The sequence below is a fragment of the Mustelus asterias genome, chromosome 21, assembly GCF_964213995.1.
Source record: "Mustelus asterias chromosome 21, sMusAst1.hap1.1, whole genome shotgun sequence".
NCBI classification, from domain to species: domain Eukaryota; kingdom Metazoa; phylum Chordata; class Chondrichthyes; order Carcharhiniformes; family Triakidae; genus Mustelus; species Mustelus asterias.
The window spans coordinates 49,033,810-49,054,744 of NC_135821.1; the positions used below are offsets into that span (position 1 = coordinate 49,033,810).

General features: G+C 43.4%; 1 protein-coding gene across 1 annotated transcript in view; it reads left to right on the forward strand.

The window, feature by feature from the left end:
* The window catches only part of LOC144508953 (disks large-associated protein 2-like), a 123,088-nt gene extending 104,790 nt beyond the window's left edge, over positions 1-18,298 (forward strand). The window contains exons 9-10 of the mRNA XM_078237170.1: positions 3,871-4,023; positions 16,195-18,298. Of these exons, the coding sequence (XP_078093296.1) occupies positions 3,871-4,023; positions 16,195-16,413 (372 nt within the window). The 3' untranslated portion in view covers positions 16,414-18,298. The remainder of the gene's footprint in view (positions 1-3,870; positions 4,024-16,194) is intronic.
* The last annotated feature ends 2,637 nt before the right edge of the window (positions 18,299-20,935 follow it).

Sequence of the window (20,935 nt, forward strand, 5' to 3'; positions counted from 1 at the left end):
TTGAAAGTGGAGTCACAGGTGGACAGAGTGGTGAAGAAGGCATTCGGCATGCTTGGTTTCATCGGTCAGAACATTGAATACAGGAGTTGGGACATCTTGTTGAAGTTGTACAAGACATTGGTAAGGCCACATTTGGAATACTGTGTGTAATTCTGGTCACCCTATTATAGAAAGGATATTATTAAACTAGAAAGAGTGCAGAAAAGATTTGCTAGGATACTACCAGGACTTGATGGATTGAGTTATAAGGAGAGGCTGGATAGACTGGGACATTTTTCTCTGGAGCGTAGGAAGCTGAGGGGTGATCTTATAGAGGTCTCTAAAATAATGAGGGGCACAGATCAGCTAGATAGTCAATATCTTTTCCCAAAGGTAGGGGAGTCTAAAACTAGAGGGCATAGGTTTAAGTTGAGAGGGGAGAGATACAAAAGTGTCCAAAGGGGCAATTTTTTTACACACAGGGTGGTGAGTGTCTGGAACAAGCTGCCAGAGGTAGTAGTAGAGGCAGGTACAATTTTGTCTTTTAAAAAGCATTTAGATAGTTACATGGGTATGATGGGTTTAGAGGGATATGGGCCAAATGCGGGCAATTGGGATTAGCTTAGGGGGTTTAAAAAAAAAGGGCGGCATGGACAAGTTGGGCCGAAGGGCCTGTTTCCTTGCTGTAAACCTCTATGACTCTATCTGCCACCTTGTTGCCCATTCACTTAATCTGCCTTTAATCTCTTTGCAGCCTCTCTATGTCCTCCCCACAGTTTACTTTTCAACTCAGCTTTGTACAATCAGAGAGCTCAGATACATTGATCTCTGTCTCCACACCTAAATCACTAATATAGGTTGAGATTAAAATAGCTGCGGCCCGATATTGATCCTTGCAGCACTCCACTAATAGCCTGCCAAACTGAAAATGCCCCTTTTATCACCCACCCTTTGCCTCCAGTATATTAATCAACCCTCTATCCACACTAATATATTGCTCCAACTCCACCTTTATCTTGCCTATTGACACTTTATGTGGCACCTTATTGTGAATGCCTTGTCGAAATCTAGGTACCCCACATCTACTGATTCACCTTTGTCTATCTTATTTGTTGTATTGATGCAGAAATAAATTAATTTATCAAATAGGATTTCCCTTTTCTAAACCATGTTGACTTGTTCAAATCACGTTATACTGTTCTAAGTGCATTGTTAAGATTTCCTTAACATACATTCCAGCATTTTTCCAAAAAATAGATGTTAGGCTAACTGACCTGTACTTCTCTGTTTTTTCTCTCCCTCCTCTCTTGGATAATTTGCCAACTTCCAATTTGATTGGACATTTTTAAAAATCTAAGGTATTTTACAAAATCATAGCTCATGCATCCTGAAGCTATTTCCTTCAGAACCCTAAGGTTTGGGCCATCAGGTACTCGGCTGTTGTATTAATCTGGTCTCCCAGGTTTCTGCAGTTCTTTTTGTTGCTGATATTGACTACTTTAATTTCCTTACTCTTTTTAGGTCTTAGGGTTATCCTCCATTCTAGGTATCCAAATTGTGCCTTCCACCGTAAAGACTGACACAAAATATTTTTTCAATGCCTCTGCCATTTCCTCATTTTCCGTAATAATGTCATCTGTTTAGTTTATCTACTCTCTTTTTCACATACCTATAAAAGTTTTTACTTTCTGTTTTTATATTTCTTGTTAGTGTACTCACATACCCTATTTTTTCTTTTTTAACTTTTTGATGGTCCTTTGCTGGTTTCTAAAACACTATCAATCTTCTGTTCTGCTATTCTTCTTTGTACTTGTAAGCCTCCTCTTTAAATTGAACACTATCCTTAACTTACTGAATAAGTCCCAGGTGGATCTTTCTTGTTCAGTTACAGTTTTTCAATGGAATATATTATATTCCATTATATTTATTTTAAACAGTTTGAATTGTTTCTTTAAATGTTTCCCACTGTTCATTAACCACGATACGTTTTAATCTATTTACCCTGTGAGCCTTAGCCAGCTCTTCCCACATAACTACATAATTAGCTTTATTTAAGTTTAAAATTCTTATTTGTGATTCGGAATATGCCACTTCCAAAATTACCTTGAAATTCAGTGGTATTATGATCACTATTTTCCAGTGGATCTTTTTGTATGACATTCCTAATTAGCCCTGTCTCATTACACAACACTAGATCTAAAATAGGTTTATCCCTGGTTGATACTGTTCCTGGAAATTGTCATAAAAATGTTCTTCAAACTCGCCTTCGAGACCATCCTTGCCAATTTGATTGTTCCAGTTTCTATGAAGATAGAATTCCCCCACAATTATCACATTGCTTTTGTTACGAACACCAATAAATTCTTGTTTAATGCTCTGTTCAATTATATAACTACTGTTGGGGGGGGTTCTGTAAACTATTCCCAACAGCATTTTCTGACTCCTGGTATCCCTGTCCTTCTATAGGTAGCTCCATATTAAAAACAGTCTTTGGTAAATCCTTCAGGAAAAGATTTACAGTAGCTTTTTCACTGACTATTCCTCACTTATGTCTTGACTGGGGGTAGAGACAGAAGAGTGAAAATGAGAAAATCTCTTCGGGTTTGCATGTATTCTCACCATATGTTATTCTTTGACTTTTTGATTCCTGAAAAACATAAGGATGAAGTACAGAACTTTGAAAATATTTGGAAGAAAGCTATTTCCAGGTCCAGTGTGTGTTCACTGGCACAGCGTACTGTAGGTTTAACTTTACAGGAGACAACTAATCAAGCCATTTCTGCTCTTACCAAGTGCCTATTTTTCAGAATATGCTTGCCCTCCTGCTCCCTCAATACCTACCTCCAAAGGCTGATGAAAATTCAGCCCATTCTGTGCACAGGCACCTGAATACAGATGGAATGCATAAATAAAAATAAAAGGATCTACAGACCATTTTAACCTAGACACTCTTGGGTTCATTCCTATCAGTAATTGATTCAGCAGGGGGAGCAATAGGACTGTTGGAATTGGTTTCAGTGGCTCCAGGCAAGGGAAAGATAAAATGAGTCAAAAGATAATGATGCTTATTGGAAGGAATCAAAGTGTGGATTCTCAGAGGGTTTGACAAGGTGGATAACGAGAGGTTATCTCCCTTGTGGGAGAGTCTAGGACCAGAGGGTACAATCTCATAGAAAGGGGTCGCCCATTTAGGACAGAGATGAGGAGGAATTTCTTCCCTCAGAGAGTAGTGAATCTGTGGAATTCTTTACCACAGAAGGCTGTAGAGGTCGGGTTGTTAAATATATTCAAGGCTGAGATAGGACAGATTCCCAGATCAATAAGGGAATCAAAGGTTATGGGGATGAGGTGGGAAAGTGGCGCTGAGGATTATCAGATCAGTCATGATCGTATTGAATGGCGGAGCAGACTCAATGGGCTGAATGGCCTACTTCTGCTCCTCCGTCTTATGGCCTCATGGGTGTTGCGGAGGAACAATGGGAGGGTCATTTGCAGTCCTGATGAGGAAACTGGCAGCAGGGAATCAGCAGCCTGTGCACACTTTCTAATGACACCCCCCCCACTGAAATCGAAAGTTACCTCCACAATGTTGAAAGAAGCAAGGGCCCTACTTAGACTCACTGCTTGTCTGAAACATGAAGGGTAGTTACTTGAACATAGTATTCGAGGTTTCCCAGTGTCTCTAACAAGCACGTGAATCATTGCCTTCAGGACTGAAAGGGGTAATGTGGATTAAAGCCTGCGATTCTCCCATTTCCCTCCCACACAAAAATTATATGCCAGGGTCAGGCATGCAAATTTTAATTTTTGGGACACTTTTTAGAGTGTGTGCACTCATTGGAAAAGAAATGTGTTTTTAACTTTTCTTTTGTCGCTCATTTTGTTCCTCAGGACCCGAATGCTTTTCCTTTGCCTACCTCCCAGGACCTTGCAGGATTCTGGGATCTCTTGCAGCTGTCGGTTGAGGATGTGACTTTGAAGTTTGATGAGCTTCTGCAGATAAAGGCCAATAACTGGAAATTTCCAGAGGCTTCAGACAGAAAGGTAGGCCCAAATGTGCTGCTGTTGGTTTTGTTCTTTGCTAACTGAATGTTAAAGTGGTCACGGATGTACTTTTGAGGAATTCTATCACCGCAGAAATAAAAATACGATTAAAAATGAATTATCTGAAGTGGTTATAAGATTGCAAGGCAGATTTTGGCTAAAGAACCCCCCCTCCCCACGAGAGTAAGAAAACTATTTATAGGGAGAGAAATGAAAAGGAACATGTATTTTTAGTAAGGTGACATGTTTCCCTTAATGACTGCAATCCAATATTCAGCAGTGAAAAATTATAAAGGGCAACATCCCCACAATTGCAATATTATAAAAGAAGAAATGTGTTCTCAAATGGTTATAAATGAAAGATGTCACAGACACCAACAATGTTTAATAGGCGTATCCATTTAGAGTTGCGCAGCACATCAGGAAAATCAATAGTAACTTTAATGCTCACACTGGAGTTCTCACAAGAACTTTACATTAAATTGGACAAGACAGTGGATAACTCAAAAGGGGGAGAGAAAATGGAGGGGGATACAATGGGGGGATCGAAGTCACAATTGAAGAGAAGGATTTTGGGGAAGCTTTTGAAAGTCAAACGGGATAGAATTAGAAGGGAAGCTCCAGAGAGCTGGTAGTGTAGTGGTATTGGCATTGGATTAGTAATCCTGAGGCCCAGAGTAATGACCCCCGTTTCAATCCCACCACAGCAGATGGTGAAATTTGAAATCAATTAAAGTAAATCTGGAATTAAAATTCTATTGATGGCCATGAATCTACTGTGGATTGGTATAATAACCCATCTAGTTCACTAATGTCTTTTAGGAAAGGAAATCTGCCTGGTCTGGCTTACATGTGACTCCAGATCCACAGCAATGTCTTTGACTATTTAATGATCCAGCAAGCCACTACATTCAAGGGACAATTAGGGTTGGGCAATAAATGCTGGCTCAGCCAGAGGCACTCGCATCCAATGAATTAAGAAACAATACTTCGCTGTTGAATGAGCACTGGCCATTGATGGAACATAGGGAATGAGGGACAAGATGTAGCCTGATGATAAGGTTGCATGCAGGAATATAAGTCAGGAAGGGATCACCTACATAGGGTAAAGTAAATTTATGGAGGGCTTTGGAAGTGAGGACAATAAAGTTCAATTGAACTCACTGAATTATACTGTGTAATTGGGGCTTGCAGATTATGGTGTGAGGTCATACTTCATTTCATGCCATTTTTCAGTTATGCGACCTTTCCTCTTTCTTGAAGACACTTTTCCTGCACTCAACATACATTGGGCAACACTATGCCAACAAGAGCTGGCAAATTGGTTCTGTGGACACAGATGTAAGGTGGACACATGTCTGCAAGATGCCTGAAGATGACAGTTCGTGTTTAACCATGTATCGTGTTGTGTGGCACTGCTACCATGCTAAATAGGATAGACTTCAAACAAACCCAACAACTCAAGACTGGGCATCCATGTGGGTCATTAGAAGCAGCAGAATTGTACTCAACCACAATCTGTAACCTAATGGTCTGGCATATCTCCCATTCTACCATTAGCAGCAAGCAATGGATTCAACCCTGGTTCAATGAAGAGGGCTAGAGGGCATGCCAGGAGGGCATGCCAGGAGCTTACCTAAAAATCAGGTGTCAACCTGGTGAAGCTACAATAGAAACTAGAAGCAGGAGTAGGCCTTTGGCCCTTCAAGCCTGCTCCGCCCTTCATTATGGACATGGTTGATCATCAAATTCAATATCCTGATCCCCCTTCTCCCCTCCTTTGATCCCTTTAGCCCCTAGGACTACGTCTAATTTCTTCTTGAAATCACACAACGTTTTGGCCTCAACTACATTCTGTGGTAGTGAATTCCACACATTCACCATCCACTGGGTGAAGAAATTTCTCCTCACCTCAGTTCTAAAAGGTTTGCCCCTTATCCTCAAACTATGACCCCGAGTTCTGGACTCCCCCACCATTGGGAACATTCTTTCTGAATCTATCCAGTCTAAACCTGTTAGAATTTTATACATTTCTATAAGATCCCCTCTCGCTCTTCTAAACTCCGGTGAATGTAATCCTAACCAATTTAGTCTCTCCTCATATGACAGACCTGCCATCCCAAGAATCAGCCTGGTAAATCTTTGCTGTACTACCTCTATAGCAAGGACATCCTTCCTCAGATAAGGACACCAAAACTGTACACAATACTGATCAATGCCCTGTGCAATTGCAGCAAAACATCCCTATCCCTATACTCAAATCCTCTCACTATGAAGACCAACATATCATTTGCCTTCTTTACTGCCTGCTGTACCTGTGTGCTTACATTCAGTGACTGATGCACAAGGACACCAAGGTCTCACTGAGTATCCACCTCTCTCAATTTACACCCACTCAAGTAATAATCCGTCTTCCTATTATTGCTACCAAAATACAGGACTCGTTGCATTCAATAATAGGCAGAGTTAAGTAATTCCATAGCCAAAGGATCAGATCCAAGTTCTGTAGTCCTACCACCTCCAGTCATGAATGATGGTGGACAATTAAACTCACTTGAGGAGGAGGCTCCACAAATATCCCCATCCTCAATGATGCAGGAGCCCAGTATTAGTGCAAAAGATACACAACAATCTTCAGCCAGAAGTGCCAAGTCGGTGATCCATCTCGGTCTCCTCCGGAGGGCCCCAGCATCACAAATCTCAGTTTTCAGCCAATTTGATTCACTCCATGTGATATCAAGAAACAGCTGAAGGCACTGCCACACCACTAGGCAAGCTGTTCCAATACAGCTACGACACTAGCATCTATCTGGAAATTTGAAAAATTGCTCACTGATGCTCAGTTTGGGTTCCACCATGCCCACTTTGCTCCTGATCGCATTAAAGCCTTAGTTCAAACATGGATAAAGGAGCTGAATTCCAGAGGTGAGGTGAGAATGACTGCCCTTGACATCAAGGCAGCATTTGACTGAGGATGGCATCAAGAAGCCCCAGCAACTGATATTAAGACCTCAGTGGAGCAGAAGGCTCTTTGGTTTAATTTTGACAACACCAATGCCTGGGTTGCTGCAAACATTTAAATACTTCCAGTCCCAACTCCATTTCCATTTCTCATTGCCTCCAGAATTTAATTCAGAGGCACATGACCTTGATGTGATGTTCAAACTCGAGCTCTGATTCCTCACCCCCACATCCAGTCTATCCAACGCTACCTTGTTTCCCTCTCGCTGCCTCTGTCCAATCTGTCACCTTCAGCTCCTGAAACATGATTTTCTGTTTTTATTTTCCAAACCTTTCAATTCTGGCCACCTTTCTTCTGACATATGGGGCAAGATTTTCATCCTTGATCTGGGTAATGGGAGTCTGAAAAATTCCTAACCTAGCCCGGCCCGGCCCGCCCCGCCTCATGGAGAGCTGTTCGCAAGGGTGGGAATTTCATTATTGGGGGCAGGTATGTGCTGCAGCCAGGCCGTTTGACCCCAGAAAAAGTTCAGAGGCAGCCGCAGGGACAGCTGGATGAGGAGGTGAGCTGTTTAAAAGACCCGCCTCAGTGCTGTGGAACTTCATCCCGATTATAATAAAAACAAAATGGCCACCCAGCCTCACCCTCACATCCCATTGCCCCCTATACACTCCCCATGCCCCACTCATGCCACCTCATGACTCTCTTGCTCACCTGCTAAGGTATGCCCTCCGCCAACAACCCCCATCGTCCCTCATGCCTCCTATATCAAAGCTTCCCCCTCCACCTATCCTCATGGCCCCTTATGCCCTCCATACCAAGCTATGGCACTTCCATGCTCATTCACCCACCATATACAGTATAAAAGCAATGACAATGGGATGTATAAAACACTATAAAATATTAATTGATAATTTTCCAATTTCTTTAAAAAAAACTCATTTTTACTACAGGCCAATAAATGTGTCACTCATGCAGACCCTTTAAAGTTTAAACGGCAAAAACTGCAAGTACTTGAAACCTCTTTACCTTGTGTAAGTAAACATTGTGAAATTAACAGCATAGATCAAAGAGCCAATCAAACAATATTTTCTTGGGTTCAGATGTTTAAAAAGGCTCATGCAATCCTGAGCTTTCAGCCATGCCTCATTATCCACCAGAGCACTGCAACATGTAAGCCTCAGTTTCTGCTAATGAAAGGTACTTTTGTTAGCCAATAGTAAACAGGGGTTCTATTTAAAAGAACAAAGCTTTCAAAAAAATATTTTAAAGGCTTTTTTGCACAGCCTACTGTCACTATTGGGTCAGAACAAAGAAAAGTACAGCACAGGAGCAGGCCCTTCAGCCCTCCAAGCCTGTGCCGATCATGATGCCTGAACTAAACTAAAAGAAAAACCTTTTGCCCTTATTTGGTCCATATGGCTCTATTCCCTCCCTATTCATGTACCGATCCAGATGCCTCTTAAATGTTACTAATGTACCTGCTTCCACCACCTCCTCTGGCAGTGTGTTCCAGGCACCCACCACTCTCTGCGTGAAAAACCTCCCCTGCACATCTCTCTTAAACTTTCCCCTCTCACCTTGAATCTATGCCTCTTTGTAACTGACACTTCCACCCCAGGAAAAAGCTTCTGAGTATTCACCCTGTCTATGCCTCTCGTAATTTTGTAGATCTCTATTAGGTCTCCCCTCAGTCTCCATCTTTCCAGTGAAAACAATCCTAGTTTATTCAACCTCTCCTCAAAGCCAACACCCTCGAGACCAGGCAACGTCCTGGTGAACCTTCTTTGCACTCTCTCCAAAGCTTCCACATCCTTCTGGTAGTGTGGTCACCAGAATTGCATGCAATACTCCAAATGCGGCCTATCCATGGTTTTATATAGCTGCAACATGATTTGCCAACCCATGAGTTATGTATAGCGTATAGTCAGTGAATGATTATGGATGTGCCATAGCTGGGCAATGGGGTCTTGATGGCCACAGGTGTTGTTTGGAGGGCATAACAAGGCATGGGCAGCATGAGGAAAACTTTTGAACTTGCCTTTCAAAAGATTCCCTCATGTAGACTATGGTTACCGACTCCTCTGAAGCGGCGTGAACCATGACTCTCTGAAAAGCTGGCCCGATTCCATGAAAATTGTATGGCACTAGGACATGCCTATTCCTGCAATGGAACCAGCTACGTTTGGATTGCCGAGCGTGGGCTCGAGACCTGAATCAGCCTACACCCTTAAGAGACACCCCTGAAAATTGGAAATCCCTGGAAATGCAGTCAGAAATCTCAGAATTGGGACGTGCCCAATTTCTAAAGAGCTCCCAAGGCATATCGACCCAGTGAAAATCCAGCCCCATGGTACCTGGCTCATGGAAAGTACTGATTGTAAAATGGCACCTGTGCCACCCACACTTGATGTGGAGATGCCGGCGTTGGACTGGGGTAAGCACAGTAAGAAGTCTCACAACACCAGGTTAAAGTCCAACAGATTTATTTGGTAGCACAAGCTTTCGGAGTATCGCTTCTTCTTCAGGTGAGTGAAGCAACTCTTCACTCACCTGAAGAAGGAGAGACACTCCAAAAGCTTTGCTACCAAATAAAACCACTGGACTTTAACCTGGTGTTGTGAGACTTCTTACTGTGCCCACCCACACTTAACAGATCTGTATATGAGGTGGAGCAGGTACCTCCCCACTCAGAAAATCTACCCATTGGAACGAGGAGTGCGAGTGAAATGAATTGAATGAACAATGCCGCTATGAAAAAGCAAGAATCCTGATTTCTGAGCAGCAAACCCTGTGTACTTAATGTTTTCAAAACTGCGCGTTCCATTTCACTGAGGTAACCCGAGCAATTGAGCGTAGAGTTCATTCCTTAGTGCAACAAGGAAGATTAGAAGCAGTTCAGAAAATGTTCACTCGACTGATTCCTGGGATGAGGAAGTTACCTTATAAGGAAAGTTGGATAGATTGGGCCTGTTTCCATTGGCGTTTAGAAGGTGATCTTATCCAATTATATAAGATCATGAGGGGGCTTGACAGAGCGGATGTTGAGAGGGTATTTCTTCTTGTGGGAAAAACCAGAACCAAGGAACATGGTTTAAAAATAAGGGGTCTCCCATTTAAGACAGAGATGAGGAAAATTGTTTTCTTTCAGCAGATAGTGAGTCTGTGGGACTCTGTTCCCCAGAGAGTAGTAGAGCTAGGCTTATTGAATATTTTTAAGGCGGAGATAGATAGATTCTTGACTAATAAGGGAATCAAAGGGTATCAGGATAGTAGCATTGAGGTCATTATCAAATTAGCCACGATCTTATTGAATGGCGAGCAAGCTCAAAAGGTCAACGGCCTACTGTTGCTTTGAGTTCACTTTTTAAAATATTCTTTCATGAGAAATGGGTGTTGCTGGCTAGGCAAGCATTTATATTGCCCATCCTTAATTTCCCTTGAGATGGTCATGGTGAGTCATCTTCTTGGACCACTTCAATCTATAGGTGCACCCATAGTGTTGTTAGGAAGAGAGTTCCAAGATTTTGACCCAGCGACAGTGAAGGAACGATGACGTAGTCCCAAGTCAGGATAGTGAGTGATGTGGGTGAGCAACTTGCAGGTGGTGGTGTCCCCACACATCTGCTGCCCTTGTCCTCCTGGGTGGGCGGGGGGGGGGGGGGAGGGGTGGTGTAGAGATTGGGGGTGTATGAGGTGCTGTTGAAGAAGCCTTGGTAAGTTGTTGCAGTGCATCTTGTAGATGGTATTCATTTACATATGTTTGTACCACGAGAATAGGAGTTGATGACACAGGCGCAGGGAGACACCAACTCAAGTGTCGCTCAGGCGAGGCTTGTAAAATCCCGCCCGAGGCCAATGGAGAATTCCGTTCTGTGAGCCTTGCCTGCCCCGATTCCGGGGGCGGGCGTGCTGGTAAAATTCTGGCCAAGGAGTCACAGGGCCAGCCAAAAAGGAAGAAAAGGAGATGCCAGAGCGATGCTTATTGGGTACGAGACCAATGCTGGAGGGTAGAGTTGATTTAGCTCATAACTCGATACAGAATAATTTTATCAGTTCTAAGGTTATAATCTGGACGACCCAAAGAATTTACATTGCACTGGTACAAACCACTCGAGGTGGGTGAAAGAAAAATTGGCAGAAAGCTAGGTACCACACTTCAAGAGTTTCAGGCGTTTTTACAAGTCAATCAATTGTGGATTATAATAATACAACAGTGAATGGTTTTGCTGCATTTGACTTTATATCAAAAGCATTTAATTGAACAATTGAAAATGTTACTGACAGCTCAGCGCTATAATTACATGGATCCAGTGATAGAAATTATACATATACCAAAAGTGTGGTTAGAGGAGATGCAATGATGAATTAAGATTAAGAAGTTATTGTCTGGAAGTGCTTCCAAGCAACTGAGGGTCAGGACTTTTTGTCAGATGGCCCAATTATTTACAGCATTAGTCAACTAGCTGATGAGAAGGCAACAATTCTACACTGACCACTTGATACATGATTCAGAGCCAAAGATCAGGAGCACCCTGGGAGTCTCAGACATAGCGACCCATCTATATGAACATAGAGGGACAATTTAAGGGGGATCAAATGTTCCTGGCTCAACAAGACACCTGACAACAGGGTTCAAACACTGCGGGGGTGGATGATTTTACCACTCTCCCCGACCTGGCAAAGAACAAAGAACAGTACAGCACAGGAAACAGGCCCTTCAGCCCTCCAAGCCTGTGCCGCTCCTTGGTCCAACTAGACCAATCGTTTGTATCCCTCCATTCCCAGGCTGCTCATGTGACTATCCAGGTAAGTCTTAAACGATGTCAGCGTGCCTGCCTCCACCACCCTACTTGGCAGCGCATTCCAGGCCCCCACCACCCTCTGTGTAAAAAACATCCCTCTAATATCTGAGTTATACTTCGCCCCTCTCACCTTGAGCCCGTGATCCCTCGTGAACGTCACTTCTGATCTGGGAAAAAGCTTCCCACCGTTCACCCTATCTATCCCCTTCATAATCTTGTACACCTTGATTAGATCTCCCCTCATTCTCCGTCTTTCCAGGGAGAATAACCCCAGTTTACCCAATCTCTCCTCATAGCTAAGACCCTCCATACCAGGCAACATCCTGGTAAACCTTCTCTGCACTCTCTCTAACGCCTCCCCGTCCTTCTGGTAGTGCGGCGACCAGAACTGGACGCAGTACTCCAAATGTGGCCTAACCAGCGTTCTATACAGCTGCATCATCAGACTCCGGCTTTTATACTCTATACCCCGTCCTATAAAGGCAAGCATACCATATGCCTTCTTCACCACCTTCTCTACCTGTGTTGCCACCTTCAAGGATTTGTGGACTTGCACACCTAGGTCCCTCTGTGTTTCTATACTCCTGATGACTCTGCCATTTATTGTATAACTCCTCCCTACATTATTTCTTCCAAAATGCATCACTTCGCATTTATCCGGATTAAACTCCATCTGCCACCTCGCCGCCCAATTTTCCAGCCTATCTATATCCTTCTGTATTGCCCGACAATGCTCTTCGCTATCCGCAAGTCCAGCCATCTTCGTGTCATCCGCAAACTTGCTGATTACACCAGTTACACCTTCTTCCAAATCATTTATATATATCACAAATAGCAGAGGTCCCAGTACAGAGCCCTGCGGAACACCACTGGTCACAGACCTCCAGCCGGAAAACGACCCTTCGACCACTACCCTCTGTCTCCTATGGCCAAGCCAGTTCTCCACCCATCTAGCCACTTCTCCTTGTATCCCATGAGCCTTAACCTTCTTAACCAACCTACCATGTGGGACTTTGTCAAATGCCTTACTGAAATCCATATAGACGACATCCACGGCCCTTCCTTCATCAACCGTTTTTGTCACTTCCTCAAAAAACTCCACCAAATTTGTAAGGCACGACCTCCCTCTTACAAAACCATGCTGTCTGTCACTAATGAGATTGTTCCGTTCTAAATGCACATACATCCTGTCTCTGAGAATCCTCTCCAACAACTTCCCTACCACGGACGTCAAGCTCACCGGCCTATAATTTCCTGGGTTATCCCTGCTACCCTTCTTAAACAACGGGACCACATTCGCTATCCTCCAATCCTCAGGGACCTCACTAGTGTCCAAAGAAGCGACAAAGATTTCCGTCAGAGGCCCAGCAATTTCATCTCTCGTCTCCCTGAGCAGTCGAGGATAGATGCCATCAGGCCCTGGGGCTTTGTCAGTTTTAATGTTCCCTAAAAAACCTAACACTTCCTCTCTTGTAATGGAGATTTTCTCTAACGGGTCAACACCTCCCTCCGAGACACTCCCGGTTAACACGCCCCTCTCCTTCGTGAATACCGATGCAAAGTATTCATTTAGGATCTCCCCTATTCCCTTGGGTTCTAAGCATAATTCCCCTCCTTTGTCCCTGAGAGGTCCGATTTTCTCCCTGACAACTCTTTTGTTCCTAACGTATGAATAGAATGCCTTATGGTCCCCACAAATGGGGACCAGTCATGATGCCCTCACCGGTAGAGCCCCCCGGGAGATTGAGGGGAAATGGGGGGGGGGGGCGTCCCTTGGACAGCGCCGGCCTGGTACCCTGATAGTGCCCACCAAGCAATGCCAGGGGCGGAGCCTGATAAGGGTGAGTCCTATGGGGGGGGGGGGGGGGGGGGGGGCAGAAGGCGGCGGGGCCAGACCAGGGCCCAAAGGGGGCAAGGCTTGAAGGGGATGGGCCGATTGGGAATTGGAGGAGGGGCCTGCTGCCACTCTGCACGCGATTGGTGGTGGAGATGGTGATCCATCCAACAAGGCCAAAGTCCATCTAGTTTGCCTTATGCCAACGTGGCAGTCAATAATGAAGATTAGCAATTAGTTTACACTAGACCCAGACATGTTGTGAGGAAAACACCAATGATAGAAAGCGGTGGAAACCAAAACGTTGCCTGTCCCTCTCAAGCCCGCTGCCAAGTCTCACTCATGCAATTTCTCAGGGAATTTCCTGGGAGTAGTATAAAAATTACATTACTCATGAGCATGTATGGAAATCATTAGTTGGTTATCAAGTGTGTATGCCTGTTCTTAACTTTATATGGACTGATTCTATTTTGATACATATATAATTACAGATTGTAACGTATAAATCAACTGGAGTATAAGATGACCCCATTTTCAGCCCCAACATCATGTTTTTGCTTGGTGTCAACTCCCCTTACATCACAATATGTTATATTATCATTAGAACTCAATTTTTCATGCCACAAACGGATGTTTTACAACCCTTATAAGTAGGTGTGAGAGATCATGTGGATGGTAACAGACTGTGATGCATGGGGGTTTAAGACATGCTGATCCGAGCAGGCCACAAGTGGCAAACAAATATGGCGACCGATCACACCCATGTCAGTTATTCACTTAAACTCGGCATACGAGTCAACCCCCATTTTTGCAGGAACTTTCCGAGGCTTCAAATGTTGATATATACATCAGCAAGTATATTGTTGGTTCTTCTGTATTGTCTTATCATAAATAAATCCCACTATACGTTTTTGCCTGAATGCATTAGTCCCATGGTATGGTATTTACTGCCTTTTAGAGAAAATTGAAAAATGTGGCAGGCCTCTCAAATGATGACTTCCATTATCGGGAGTCTCATGGTACACTAACCCACAAGTATGGTAAGCATTGGGCAGAAGGTTCAAACAAGTATGAGTTAAGCTCCCCAGTTATGCAAATGCACCACTCAGTGTGAGTTTGACATATATGATTGATAAAACTGCAAGTTCAACCTGCAGTTTCTGTTGATTTGGCTGATCTGTTTGGAAAGGGAAGGAATTCTTCAATTGGGCTCCATGTAGTCCAGTGAAGCTATAGATCACCCCAGTTTGTCAAACTTGGGTGGGGTTTCCCAGCCCTTCCTGCCGATGGGATCTTCCAGTCCCACTGTAGGCACTTGCTCAGCGGTGGGTCCGGCGAGCCTCACAAAATACCATAGACATCAACGGGACTGGAAGATTGCACCAGTGGCGGGCCTCATCCACTGTCGGAAAACATGCCGCAAACAGGGGGTGGGAGTGGGAATCTCGCCCTTCAACTTTATAAATGAAGCAAAACCAGAAAATGCAGGAAAATCTCTTTCATTCTCTCTCCACAGGTGCTCTCAGACCGACTTGAGATTTTCCAGCATTTTTCATTTTTGTTTCAGATTCCAGCATCCGCCGTATTTTGCCTTTAACTTTACAGATAAGCGGGTTTGAAAGTGCACATGTCCCTGATGTCATTTGGGGACAAGGTTGATTTCAGTTGTGAAGCTTGGCATAGTCAAACTGCATGTCGCAATGCAATTGGGTAAGGTGCCAGAAGACAACTGATGCAAATACAATCGTGCCACAGTGTGAATTTGTGCCTAAAAGAGAGGAAGTTGGCCAGTTAATAAATAGAAATGATTTAACTTTGATTTGATTTATTATTGTCACATGAACTGGTATACAATGTTTCTTGCACACTATACAGACAAAGCATGCCACTCATAGAGTACATAGGGGAGAAGGAAAGGAGAGGGTGCAGAATGTAGTGTTGCAGTCATAGTTAGGGTGTAGAGAAAGATTAGCTTAATATATTTTGATTTAATTTATTATTGTCACATGTATAGGGATACAGTGAAAAGTATTGTTTCTTGCACGCCATACAGAAAAAGCATACCGTACATAGAGAAGGAAAGGAGAGGGTCCAGAATGTAGTGTTGCAGTCATAGTTAGGGTGTAGAGAAAGATTAGCTTAATATATTTTGATTTAATTTGATTTATTATTGCATTGGGATACAGTGAAAAATATTGTTTCTTGCAAGCTATGCAGGCAAGACATACCATTCATAGAGTATATGGGGGAGAAGGAAAGGAGAGGGTGCAGAATATATGCCAGCATTTTACCGGCACGGGCTCACAGAACGGCATTCTCCATTGGCCTCGGGCGGGATCTTACGAGCCTCAGGCAGGCGGTAAAGTTTCAGCAATAGTGTTGCAGTCATAGCTAGGGTGAAGCGAAAGGTCAGCTTAATATAAGGTAGGTCCATTCAAAAGTCTGATGGCAGCAGAGAAGAAGCTGTTCTTGAGACGGTTGGTATGTGAGCTCAGACTTTTGAAGAAAGGAAATAAAGTAAGCAGGAAATTGTACTTTGGTGATTCGCTAATCAATGTTTCTGTTGATAGGATGAAACGAAGATCCCGCCTCCTATACCAAAGAAACCGTTGAAAGGAAGGTTACCCCCGACGCGGGAGAAGTCATTGGAACTTGCAGACAGACACAGGCAGGAAGCAAGGAAAAGGCTCATGGCTGCTAAGCGGGCAGCTTCATATCGCCAAAACTCTGCCACAGAGAGTGCAGATAGCATTGAAATCTACATCCCCGAAGCCCAAACGAGGCTTTGACATTGCACAGTGCCACTTGGCAAAAGCCTCGTCTTTATTTTCAACTTCACTTCTTACGTACAAGGGATGACAAAGCCGGGCCTCGGGCATAATTTGAATCCTGCAGCCTGGCCTCAGCACTAGCAAGCGTTAACACTCCTCTTGTGTTCCTTTATGTTGTCACGGTGGACCAATTATATTTTCTTCAGTTTTTAAAATGAAGCTGCAGTCTAATATATTTTGTGCACAAGTTCTTTATAATGCATCCGAGTGAAAGAACAATACGGAGAGTGTTCTGGTCAGACCCCCCAAGAAGCATGCTGCTGTAAGCATCCCGCAGTCATAGAATTTTTAACTCTTGTTTCATTAGGAAATGACTGTTCAGCAGGACACACAAAATACCAGACTTACAAGTCAGTGAAAGTTTTATCATTCAATTTCACTGGAGTTATCTTTCCGTTCTGGTACTTCCGAGTGGTATATTCTTAATGTGGTACATTTCACGGAGGCATTGTGACTGTAGCTAAATTTTGTCACTGGTCTTAGAAAATAGATTATAAAGAAAAAGCAGATTTAACACACAAAAACTGTGAACAGCTCCAAAAATCTGCAGTCTAGAAAGTGCTGAGTACAGTTAGAATTTCAAATCATTCTACTACCCACCAATTCCTTGTCTGTTATGATGAACCTTTCTTACTGGGGATCGGGTGGCAGAAACAATTGGAAAATTATCCCTTTACTTTGGGGATCTGGATATGAATGCAGCCCAGCTGAACGGGATGGAAATACTCCCCTCAACGTCCCTCGTCTGCCTTTCTATACAGAAAAAAAAACACGTTAGCGGTGTAAAGACACAAACAGAACTACAAAAGTGCCAATTGTACAAAGCATCTCCTCTCTCTCTCTCGCTCTTAAATGGCTGTAAAAAGCCGACACGAAATGAGTTTAAAAAAAAGACTCAACTGAGTTCTCAGTGAGCACGGGTCCATAGCACAAAACCTTGCCCACAATTTAGCACTCACAGCAGCTGGATTAGCAGTCTGAGCTGGTGTGAAAAGGGAAATATTGCAGCTGTGCATTTTGGGGGATGCCCTGCAGAGTTCGCAATTAAGGCAAGTTGCCAGGAGGATGTGGAGGAAGTTTTTGCGCGCCATCTTCCTATTGGTGCACTTAACCTGGGATTGAATGATACAGTGGGTGGGAACAAAGAGGGAACAGAGTCCTTTCCTGCAGCATTGACACGGGGCTCACCTTGAGCACAAAACTCAATAATATATTAAATAATGTCAATTTTAATAAAATACTATCACCCCCAAATTTGCTGGTGAAGCCAGCTGGACACTGGATTAAAGATGAAGAAATAATGGTTGGAACAGTACTAAAGTGGGGAAAAAGGAAGCATTCTAAAAGGTGTGGTGAACAACATTGAGGGCAAGGGCTCAAAACAGGAGAGAAGGGATCGAGCCGTTAGATCCAGATTGCTGCTGTCCAATGCATTCATAGGGACTGATGCTGAGCCTGTTTGCACCGAGAGATTGTGAAAAGTATTAAGTTGTGCTTGCATGTTAAGATAATTCTGACTTGCTGGGATGTATTAACCGAGAAAAATGTGTAATATACAGTGGGCTATGTAATGGCAAAACAAATGGGAAATGCTATATGAATGAGTGTCCAGTATTTGTGACGTTTGCAGTAGCAAAGTGGATTATGATATTATACAGCATGGTAAAAGCAGGTTCCTTTAATAACATTAAAGCAAGTCATGGGAGGGGTGGCAATAGAGAGAGTCCTTACACTGAGGCTGTTACAATTTTGAGTAGATAATATTCCAATTTGGTGGCTATCACTGGGAGAACGATTCTTATTGATCAAACTGATTTATATTAAAGTCTTTCAGAGAACAGTGAAATTCTTGTCTGTAATTGGAGGCCTTCAACTGATTTTTCTTCTTTTCCGACTTCTTTGTCCGTCTGAAGTTGGCACCGGCTTCTGTACATAAAGTTGCCGACACAGATTCTTCAAGCAGTTCTTACATGCATACACAGTACAGATCAGCTTCAAGGACCTAATTGCAGGTTTGTTTTACAATGTGCTAGAGTACACCATGTCCTTGTGTACACCTTGTCCTTGTATACACCATGTCCTTGTATACTTCCTGTGTTAGTTGTTAACAAGGCAGATTAATAAAACGAGTCTTCAAAAAAAGTAGTGTAGGAAATATAGTGGTCAGGCAGCATCTACAGAGAGAGAACCCGAGTTAGTGTTTGAGACCAGTAACCATTCATCAGAATGCACCTAACATTTTATCATTCTGTTTCTCCTTCCACAGATGCTGTCTCACCTGAGTGTTTCCAGCATTTTCTGGTTTATTCCCGATTTTTGGCACTTGCAGTATTTGGCTTTCCCTGTCTCAAATCTATACCAATATTCCCACAGATTCCAAATCTGCTTGGCATTGCAACATCTGGCAGCCAATCTATTGACTGCACGCAAAGCGACAGGAGTAATGAGTTTAGAATTCAAACGGAGACTGCTGAAAATTCAACAGGTCTGGCGGCATCTGTGGAGAGAGAAACAGAGTTAACGTTTCAGGCCTGTGACCCTTTATTAGAATTGAAAAAAGTTAGAGACCTAACTGCTTATAAACAGGTTACAATGACAGATTAAGGGAGAAAGGGGAAAAAAGGACAAAAGGGAAGCTTATGAAAGGGAGGGAAGACAGGAGAGATTCCATAACACGAGGGAAGTTGGTGCAAGGCCAAAGTTGATGGCAGTGGGATAAATGAAGGGAAATTTGGGATGAGAAGAGGTGTAAATGGGAAAAGCAAAATCGTCACCAATAGCTGCCATCCAAAAAATGAGGACAGGTTGTGAGCTGAAATTGTTGAACTCAGTGTTGAGTTTGAAAGGTTACAAGGTGTCTAATGGAAAGCTGCAGAGCTGTGTTCCTCCATCTTACACTGCACTCCATTGGAACAGTGCAGGTGGCTAAAGGCTAAGAGATCAAAGTGGGAGTAGAACAGCGAATTAACAAAACAGGCAATCAGGAACTTGGTCATGTCTGTGGAATCGAACAGAGGTGTCCCATAAAGTAGTAACCCAAATTTTCCACTGATTTCTTCCTATCACAACTTAGTACAAAAGAGGCTGCATTATGAGCAGTATATTAAATTGAAAGAAATACGAGTAAATCATTGCTTCACTCTGAAGGTGTGTTTGGCCCTGGTTGGTGGAAAGGAAAGAGCTCAAAGAGCCAGGCGTTGCATGCAAAGTATCATTGGAAGTGTGAGTATTGTTTGAGGTGATGAGTGAGGAGTAGATCAGAATGTTGTGGAGTGAATGGTCCCTTGGTTGGAAAGGAGGATAAGATGTGTTTGGCAGTGACATCAGGCGAGTGGTGGCAGCAATGGGAAATGATGATGTATTGAATGTGAAGGCTGCTGGGTTGAACATTAAAGACAAGGACATTCTTAGTTCTGGGAGGGAGCAGATAGGGCTGAGAGCAGAAGTGTGAGAATATGGAACGGAGCTGGTTGAGGGCCCTGTCAACCATGGTGAGGCCAATCTTCGGTTGAGGAAAAGGGAAGATCTATCAGAAGCAATAGAAGGTGACATTTTGAAAACACATGTGACTGATGCCAAAAACCATGCAGACCTGAATAGAGTCTTTGCAGAAGCAAAGTGTGAGGAAGTGAATGCAGCTGTGTGTCTTACAATGAACTTTTGTTGACAGCCTATGGCCAGAAATGGAGACAGAGAAGACAAGGAAGGGGAGGAAGAGTCTGAGATGGACTATGTGAAGGTGAGAGCAGGATGAAAATTGGAAGCAGATTTTTTTAAATGTTTTCTTTTGGAGCAGGGCTCCAAAGGAATAATTCTGTCGTCAATGTACTGGGAGAAACGTGTTAGGAAGGAAACCTGAGTAGAACTTGAACAAAGTTCTACATAACCTACAAAGAGATGGGTGTTAGGCACAGCAAGGGTCCATAGAAGCACCACAGCAACAACCTTTAATTGGAGGAAGTGAATGGAAGTGAAGTCAAATGAGAAGCTGTTTAAAATATGTTCAGTAAGAGTTTTAACAACATCAGGTTAAAGTCCAACAGGTTTATTTGGTAGCAAATGCCGGCATCTCCACATCATAAAATATGTTCAGCCAGCAGGGGGAGAGTGGTGATGGATTTGTCTCATTGAGGCTCTAAAAGGTGGAGAGCTCTCAAGACATTCTGGTGGTTTCAAGAGAGTGGTAGGTGGTATTTTCCAGCCGCACTCGCCCTGAAACCGGAAAACCCCACTCGAGGTCAACACAACTTTCCATGGTCCGTCCCTCGCCCATGTGGCGGGTGGAATGGGAAAATTCACCCCTGGGTGTCCATTAGTGCCAGAAATCTGGCTTGCCCTGCACACCGCCGAGAGTCCAGCAGCAGGGATTGACTTTGGTGGGACTGGAATATCCCACCAACAGGAAGGGCCGTAAATCCCATCCAATATCTCCAGACGAGTTGAGTTCAGTGACAGTCTTGGAAATGATGGCTTGGTGTTG